Below are 9,432 nucleotides of genomic sequence, written 5' to 3'. Positions count from 1 at the left end.
AAAAAAGAAAAAGAAAAACGAAAGGAAGAAGTAATTATAAAATGCGCCACTAAAATCTATGGGACCATGGAGCAAGTATCGTCATTCGTTTTTGTAAGCGCTACAAGCGATCATTTGAAAAAAAAAAAAAAAGAATAGTTTGTGCAAAACAAACAGAGCGTAGGTACTTAATTATTACTTTTTTTGGCGATTAGAAGCTCTAGGTATTTATTTATATAACATGAAGTTTTTATTTTTCCAGCTTACTCTAAAACCGACATCCTTACCGGTCAATCATAAATTCTCCAAATTTTCCATTTCGACATCCCTACGATCTTGACTTTTTTTTTTTTATGACATCAACTAATGTGTGATGTAGGCCATAGTCACATGACTGAGAAAGCCCAAATTGAAGAAACGCACATAGCCTATCCTCCAAAAGTATTTTGGCGCCAAAATTGCCCGTCAAATGTCACTGACATAAAGAATCTAGCCGTAGCATTTTGTTCTCATGTGTGGACAATAATTGATAATTGGCAATAGTGAGGAAAAAAAAAAAACAGAAAGTAAGCATCTGGGAAATAGCCCTCGAAAGATTCTTGGTTAGTAATTTCATATATTTCGAGGCAAAAGCCTCCAAAAATCCTAAATTATCTTAATTTTTTTTTTTTGTGGCACGAAAAATCTTAAATCTGTACATGTGTAACACATTTTATCTTCCATCAAGGTTTGATCGATGAGCATCCTTAAAAAGGTTACCTACATGGATGCTGGGAGGCAAACATTAAATAACTTAAAATTTTAAAGATCAAATTACACATTGAATTAAAGTTCGAAAATTATTTGTATTATTATCTCAAAGATTAAATATGATTAAGTTTTCATTATTAGAAAAGGGCAACGGTCGAGTGAAACGCTCGAGCCATTCTTTATAGGCCAAAACGAGGTCCCCATCGCTTGGCCTATACATATATAAAAGAGACAGGTGGCTCGAAAAGACAGAGTGGGGTGTGATGTGGGACATGCTTCTGGTTCCGTCGCAAAAAGTCATCGTCCGCTGACCGCGACAAAAAATCTTGTTCTCCCGCCTTCCCGCTTCGTCTTGAATCTCTCTCTCCTCCTTCGCTCCGCCACACCCTCGCACAACCCACACGCACAGAGATTAACTTCAGAGAGAGAGAGACAGAGAGACAGAGAGATGCGCAGGAGTTGGTTGTCTGGAGATGGACACGCCTGAGAAGAGCCAGATCGCCCCTCCCGTCCCTACCCACGAGGTAGAATTCTCATCGCGTTCGGTTCTAGGTTTCTGTGGGTTCCTTGCGGACCCAATTACGCGATTGTCCTGTGAATTCCTTCTTTTTCTTTCTCGGGTTCTTCGTCTTCTTCGTTTGTATGGCGATGCCACTTCGCTCGGGTGTCTCTTTTCTCTTTCATGGGTTTTCTTTTTTGGGTGTTTCCCGCGAGGAAAGGTTTGCTCTTTTGAAGCAGATATGGTTCGGTCTTCTGAAGTTTCTTGTGTTTTGTTCATGTCATTTGCGAGTTGATAAAGGGATAGCTTTGCTTATTGATCTGCTGTGCACTTTCAAACGTCACCCTGTTCACTCTGCAAGCAGCTCTGCTATGCACCTTCAAACATGGCCCTGTTCACTCTGCAAGCAGTTCATTGCGATAGTTTTGGTGATATAAATCGTTGAGATGATTTCGGGGGAGCGAATTGGTGTTTTTTTCCCAGCCGGTGCCACTTTATGTCTAGAAATAAGGGTTCTTTTCTTGGTCAGTTCTCTTCTCTGATTATTTCAGGAGGAAAATGGTGATTTCGCCAAGTGCATTTTACCAATATTTCATTCCAAGAGAAGATTTTTTTACCGCTTAAGTGATTTTCTTACAGAACTCTGCTGTTCTAAGCTATAATGTAGTTTAAGTAGTCGGCAAAATCACTTTTTTTTTTTTCATGTGCAAATTTTCGGGCAGCCTTGTTTTGCTTCAGTGTTTTGTCTTGTCATTTACGGTATTTCTCTTCAGTTATTGTTGCTCTTCCCTGTTAATAGAGACGCTTAATCTTCATATGGTCTAATGTGTTTTTGTCCTTCTATCGGCAGGACTCCCCAGTTTTCAATTTCATCAGAAGTCTCTCGCCTATCAAGCCAGTGAAATCCGTAAACATAGCTCAGACTTTCACCTCGCTTCCTTTCACATCCCTTCCCTCAGTTTTCACTTCGCCACATGCTAATTTTCACAAGAACTCAAGTTTGCTGCAGAGGTAATTGATGGCATTGCAGATTTTCTTTGCAAAGCATGCGCGTTGTATCATCACTAGTAATCACAATAGTTCTCATTCCTTGACTTGTTCTTTTCAGGCATCAAAGCTTAGATCCATCAAATCCTGATCGTTCTTCTGGAAACCAAAACATAGTCTGCCCAAATGGGGATTTTACTAATGGCATCTCTCAAAGAAGAGAAAACTCTGACAAAAAGGTTTCAGTTGAAGTTCATGCTGAACCATGCAAGGAAAATTCAGAGTTTGCAGCCGAGTTTCCTCAGAACTCTAGGCCTAGCTTCTATAATCCGGAAGGTAACATGACAGCTTGTTCTGCTGAGGCGGAATCTGCATTAGAGACTGCTGGTATGTTGACCCCCATTATACCGGTGGTTGTGAAATCTCCTGGGAAACAATTTCCCGAAGATGATGGTCAAGAACAGAACAAAGAATGGCCGATTGATACTAGTGATTTGTTCATGTTTAGCTCCCCTAATGATGCTGAGGCTTTTAGGGAGCTTGTTCAGAGATCACCTGATCTTGGAACAGTATGTTTAAGTTCTCTCATGTCGAGGTTCACACCAGGTGATGTCAGTAATTTTGAGAGACTGCAACAAGTTGATTTACGGTCTAGGGAACAACAACAAATAGAAGCGCCCTTATGTCTGACTCAAGAAGCCTACAAGCGAAAAGAAGTGATAAAGAATCTCGATTTGCATAATCTGGATAAGTTTTTGGGCAAGTATATGTCAATCCAGCTGGACAAGAATTTGCACAATGATTCAGGAACATGTGTGCCATTTGATTACGCGGTAATGATTTCTGGTTAGTCGATTCAATATTATACGTGTGTGTTATGTGGTGCTTATAGTGAAACAATCTTTTTCCGCTGTGTCACAAGCGTTAGTTGTCGCTTGTAAGGTATTTTCATAAGTCCAGTCATTACAAAGTAAAACTTTATTTGTTACAATTGTCCAGTTGGTACATACTCAATCCGCTCACACTACTATATTAAGTGACACTCATATAGTAGAATCCCCCTGGTCTAGCAATGCCAATATGCACCTTTGCTTTATAACATCATTTAGTCGACAATCTTATGAACTAAAAGTTTTTCAGGCTGTCCCTAATTTCCATCGGGGCTTGAGGAGGCGTTGTCTGGACTTTGAGATTGCTGAACTTTGTAAGCTCTCTGGTGGTGATTCAGATTATAGTCACATGGCATTATCTCAACGTGATCAAAACACTCTTGCAAACGAAGGGCAGCTGCCTGTTAAAGGTGAAGGTGATCCCTTGAGATGCACGTTACCTGGAGTTGGTCTGCACTTAAATGCTCTGGCGACCACTTCAAACGACTACCGAAGTGTAGAACATGGAAATTTGTTGAGTGAAAATCAGTTGATGAACGCACAAGTCTCTTCTAGCTCCTTGAATCTCCCCAATTCCCATCAAACTCTTCATGAATCTTTGACTTCAGTTGCATCTGAGGACATAGGTTCTTCCGAGAATGGAGTCCTAGTTGTACAAGATCGTTCGCAATCATGTCCATATCCTGATGGTGAAGAGCTTGACTGCAATAGTCCTCAGAAAAAGAGGCATGTCCAAGACTATTAAACCTCAGTTTTTTTTTTTTTTGGTCGAAATTAAACCTCAGTTTGAAAAGAACTATGCATACAATTGTTTTATTTACATAATGTTAAGAGCACTATTCATTGCTTCACAGGCGCAAAGCAGAACATTCTGAAGATGGGGCCTGCAAACGTTGCAACTGCAAGAAATCAAAATGTCTGAAGCTGTAAGTTTTGTTTTCTTGTGAGACTGATGAATAAGTGAAACTGCCATGATAAATATGTCAAAGAGTTGGTTTATTTGTAACTGACATCTGGATTGACAAAGAGTAACTTCTCATTGTAGTCTTAGTTAACCATGACTACTCGTAGTCTCCATCTTTTATTGTATGCTGGCTCATATGCGGGGTAAACATTGTTCTGTGTTTTGGCCAGCATGGTCGATAAGTGTGATGAGCACCAATCAATGTGTCAGAAATTTGCTCTCTGTTCCTCTTTCTGTTTCTTAGGCTGCAAATTGGTCTATTGTTTGGATCATCATGGTGCTGATTGCATTTCCATTAGCCTCTTTCCATATGGATGTGCAATTTAGTGTTTTTTGGTTTTGACACTAGGGCAAAGATTTATCGGATTCCTAGTTTTGTTTCTTCTAAATAATGCGAAGATGGTCATATGGATTGCATATAAATAAAATGAAACAATTCATAAAATAGAAAGTCATCTTTTTTTCCCTGTTCTTGTAGTTACTGTGAATGCTTTGCTGCTGGTGTCTACTGCATTGAGCCATGCGCATGCCTAGACTGCCTCAATAAGCCTATTCACGAAGATACTGTTCTTGCAACTCGCAAACAGATCGAGTCGCGCAACCCACTTGCATTTGCTCCAAAAGTTATTAGAGCTTCCGACTCTTGTCCTGATACTGGGGTAAGACACATATTCCTTAATGTCTGTCAATGCAATCATAACTGCTGTCTCACGAGCAAATTTTTTTGAAGGACGAGTCCAATAAAACCCCTGCTTCGGCACGGCATAAGAGGGGATGCAACTGCAAGAAATCTAGTTGCCTGAAGAAGTATTGTGAATGCTATCAGGTTCTTCCTTTGTCATTATTTTTTGTTTTCACATAACTCGATCCTAGTTAAACACTGCATTTCTTTTGAACAAAAGGGTGGAGTGGGGTGCTCCTTCAACTGCAGATGTGAAGGTTGTAAAAATACATTTGGTAGAAAAGACGGTGAGTGGATTATGGGTGTCTCTCTGAATATTTGGATCTTGCTTGTATTAATTTTTCCCGTATAGACTCCTTTTGTTGCTGTTTGCGATTATGTTGTTAAAATAGTTGTCGCACTGTACCCCAGGATCTACTCTAACTGGTGTGGAGACCGAAGTAATTGAAGAAGAGAAGGAAAATTTCGAAAAAAGCGTGGTGAACCAAGGCTCTCTGGAAATCACAAAACAGAGGGACTCAATTCAAGCGACACCGTCTGCATATTACGGGTATCAGCATGTAGCTTCTCTGCTGCTGATAAATTTTCACAATGATACTCAAAACACTAAATGGTCCTTTGTGTGTACCAGACCATCAATTCAGACTGCATATTTGGCGAAGAATGAGCCACCACGATCCACATCTTTCGTCACCACCAGCTCCTCGTCAGGACTTCATGCGAGTCAAAATCAGGGGAAACTTAAACATTCTGCCCCGCAACCCGAGTTTGAGAAGCATTACGACTTCAACAATAATAACAACGATGGTGGCAAGATGCCGGAGGTGCTCCAAAGCAACGACACTCCGAGCACGGTAATCAAGACTGCTTCTCCCAAATGCAAGAGGGTTTCTCCGCCACATAGCGACTTTGGTTCCTCCCCTCCACTAAGGAACGGGCGGAGATTGATTTTGAAATCTATACCTTCTTTTCCTTCTCTAACCCAGCATTGAGACGGTGAGAGTGGTTTGTAACAGTTGGTAAGTGGCTTTTTCCTTGTGGCAGTTGTATGCATTAGAGGCCCCGTTGTATCATAAAATCTTTTCCTTTGCTCATAAAAACTACCCTGAGTTTGATCGTTTCCTTGCATATGTTTCCTTCTGCCTCTGTAACTATAGAGGGGTAGTGGTAGATTGTACAGTCCCAGTTGTTCCTGTGGTAACTCTTGAGGTTGTCTCACTGGCACTAATTATGTTAACTCATTCGATCTTCCTTGCTTAAGAGTAACTGTCTGGTATTTGCTTGTATGGACAGAGAGCGAACAAAGATCTGAACACAGGTGTAGCTGCGCCACAAACAAAAACCGAAGACTCTATCGTTGTTCCAATGCTATTCGATTTGCCAAATTAATACTGGATACCTCGATACCGAGCTTGACTTGCCAAATCCCAAGTGTTCCATGTGTTTGAACTCGATTTCACTCGGCGCCGATGCTCCTTTGTCCCTAGTCTGGTTTCGAGCTTGGACTCAATCTACAAGCTTCTTCGATGAAGTCAAAACCTGTAAATGCCAATGGCATCATTTACACATTCTTATGAACATACTTTGCAATGTCTCTAGAGGTTCAGTAGGCATAAAGCTCGAAGATCATTTAGTTTGAGAGTCGCATCACTTGAAGTTGTCTCAAACTTGAGAACTGTTGCAACTGGAGCAGCTTACAAATACCTGAACTATTGACACCTCATCTCCATGAAAGGAGCAGATTGTGCATTAAAGCCTTGCTCAGCTAACTGAGGCCCAAAGTTCAGTGGTCTAGGAATTGGGAGATGATGAAATCTGAGGCCCACAATCATTGGTGAAGTGGATGGTGTATGAAGAGTTGGAGACCAGAGGCCTCTTCTTCATGGTTGGTCCTTGACTTTTTTCTAAAAAAGAAACAGTATTGTTGCTAGCACATGCCCATCACCATGTACATTTTTTTTTATACAATTACACCTTTTTTATTTGAGGAAAAGAGTGACAACCTTCAATAATAATACAATTCATCAACGGTGAAAAAAGACAATTAAATAAACATCGTTTGGAAATCATTCATGCCCTTTCGATAAACACCTTAAAATCATAATAACAAATCATGCCGACATCTATCCATCATTCGTCATCAATTCATCTTTTTACATGTGAATGTGACCTGGAACACTATGGCTTGGTTCGTTTCGCAGAAAACATCTTATAGGACAATATTTTCGGGCGTTTCCGGTTCACGAAAAATAAATGAGTCAAGGAAACATTTTTCATCAATGGAAAAGATGCCTTCAAAAATAAAAAAAGATATCATTTTTCATCCTCTTTTCTTCGTGGACTCTTTTACATTCCTTTATCTTTTCTTTGTTTTCTTTTTCACTTTTCCCTCCTCCTTCCTTCACCGGCTATGGGCCTCGGTGGCAGCTAGTGGCCCGAACACCGGCCATGATGTTGGCCGGCGAGCTCGCCTGCTAGGGAGAAGAAAATAAAGATGAAAACAAAAAAGAAAAATTTAAAAATTCTAATTTTTCAAAAATAAAAAAATGAAAATGAAAATAATAAAATAAATAAAAAATGATTAAAGTGCGCGGAAAAAATAAAATTCAATTTTTCACACCAAAGGATGGAAAATATTTTTCATGTCTTTTTCATATTTCAGCCGAACACAGTAAAATATTGTCATTTTTTTGAAAAATTAGTTTTTAGTAAAAAATGACTTCCTCGAAAATATTTTCCAATAACGTCAGGTGACTTGTTTAATATTTTTTTTTAAAAAAAAGAGAGAGTAAATTAATAAAGACAAGAGAGAGATTCACGGGGTTATGCGGAGGTCATCATCATCATCTTCCCATTCCAAACACGAGCGCAAGTACTCCTCTTTTTTTTGCCTTTTTTCTTGCATGTCCTCCATAACAAAACCTGCCATCAAGGATCAAACCAAAGATCTGCAAAACGATAGACAGTACCAAACGAGCCTCGTGCATCTGCAAAGCCCTGTCGATCATTAGCAACTTTTCCAGAGTCCCATGTGGGGGCGGTCGAAGTGGGAACATGTGGTGTCCGAGCTGGCTTTCTCCATGGAAACACGACGAAAAAGACACACATGGATTCTACTCTTCCTGCAATTTTTTCTGGGTCCCATGCATCTGGATTTCTTGCTTCACCGTCTCCTTCATCATCATCATCCCTCTCTCTCTCTTACCTTTATCTTGGGTGATTCTGGAGACAATAATGGAGGTTGGTGAAGATGCGAGGGGAGTGTGTGGGTGCGTGTTGGACTTGAATTTGTCATTTATGAGAGCCAATCAAGGGCCAAATTTTCATTTTTCTTTCCCTCATTGTTCACCAACTGTTAATGCCCATACTGTTCTTATGGGTGTCGGTGTGTCTGGTTTCGTGGCCTAAAGAGTAGAGTTCTCTCTTTTGTTGGTGGAGTCACATCAATAGCAGTTTGTACAAATTAAGCCCCGACCGCTGCTACTTATCCATAAGCACAGTATCTTGGAATCAGGAGTACGTCGCTGGCAAGTCTGTTCAAAGTGCGAAGCACAGGTGGATGATGCAAGAGCTCCGATGATTCACCGCAGTGCGGTTGAAGTGGACACAGTATTATGTATGATTTCCTCGATATTACTCACGAATGCCCTTGTTAAATAATTGTTGTAAGAACATGAGCTTCGTTCGGAGCACTAATGACGCAGGACGGGGTGGCAAAAGAGCCTAGGTTACTCTTACCCGATTGAAATGCCTTAGAGAGTTTTGGCTCGGCAGGCTCGAAGAAGAACTCGTAAGGATAACACGGCCTATTCCCTAACCCTTTTCGGTGGAATTGGTGTCGAGCCGTATGCTATGGCAATCCGTCGTTTGACACGTGGCAAGCCATCATTAGATCTTACGCTCATGCCATGTGGCAATTTATGCACCGCCGATTCCCAACGTTAGGACTACCACATGGCGTAATCTTGTGTGCCAATCAACTTATTCATCTCGCTCGGGTATCCTTGGATGCCTAGGCTTCAGGTTTTCTCGGACCTAGGACTTTGGCAGCGACGTTGAGAAACTCTCCATTGAGCGCCCAACATTCATCTGTCTGCCGCCTGGCATTCGAGTCTACGAGAGTATCTGCTTCTCCGCTCACGCCCTTTCTACTTTATCCTGCTTCCAGTGCTATTACTACGAGATGTTAACGCTTCTCCTACGCTAAGGAACCTCATCTACAATGCTCATCATGCGCAAGCAAACACAAATCATGAGTGTGCGGACCTTTCATTCGAAATTTGACGGATCTCTTAGGTTCTGTTTCGCAAAAAATAACTTCCAGGAAGATATTTTTCGAATTTTTCGGCGTTTTGTTAACAAAAAATAAATTAGTCGAGGAAAACTTTTTTCATCAATAAAAAAATAGAAAAGAAAAACCCCTTTTCTTTCCTCCTTCATTCATTCACCTTCATTTTCTTTTTAATTTTTTTAAAGGAACTTAATTATTATTATTTTTATCTATTTATCAACTTTTAATTTTTTTTCCCTTTTCTTTTCATTTCTTTTGTTTCTTCTACTGCCGGTCTTCGGCCACAAGTGAGGAACGAGCCTCGCTCGAGGCTAGTGACGCTTAAGCTCGTTGGCCTCGGGCAAGGCCGGAGCCTTTGCCAACGCCTCGCTCGAGGATAGCAAGATTCGA

General features: G+C 40.7%; 1 protein-coding gene across 1 annotated transcript; it reads left to right on the top strand.

Moving 5' to 3' along the window:
- The first annotated feature begins 1,003 nt into the window (after window positions 1-1,003).
- On the top strand, window positions 1,004-5,862 carry LOC115750335 (CRC domain-containing protein TSO1-like). Its single transcript, XM_030687617.2, has 10 exons — window positions 1,004-1,253; window positions 2,079-2,239; window positions 2,337-3,048; window positions 3,356-3,831; window positions 3,960-4,031; window positions 4,548-4,728; window positions 4,800-4,895; window positions 4,972-5,038; window positions 5,163-5,301; window positions 5,383-5,862. Exons 1-10 carry the CDS (start codon window positions 1,203-1,205, stop codon window positions 5,741-5,743), a joined length of 2,316 nt encoding a protein of 771 aa, XP_030543477.1. The 5' UTR covers window positions 1,004-1,202; the 3' UTR covers window positions 5,744-5,862.
- Window positions 5,863-9,432: the final 3,570 nt, after the last annotated feature.

The sequence above is a fragment of the Rhodamnia argentea genome, chromosome 1 (genome assembly GCF_020921035.1).
Source record: "Rhodamnia argentea isolate NSW1041297 chromosome 1, ASM2092103v1, whole genome shotgun sequence".
Lineage (NCBI taxonomy): Eukaryota > Viridiplantae > Streptophyta > Magnoliopsida > Myrtales > Myrtaceae > Rhodamnia > Rhodamnia argentea.
This window is presented reverse-complemented; position numbering and strand designations above follow the sequence as displayed.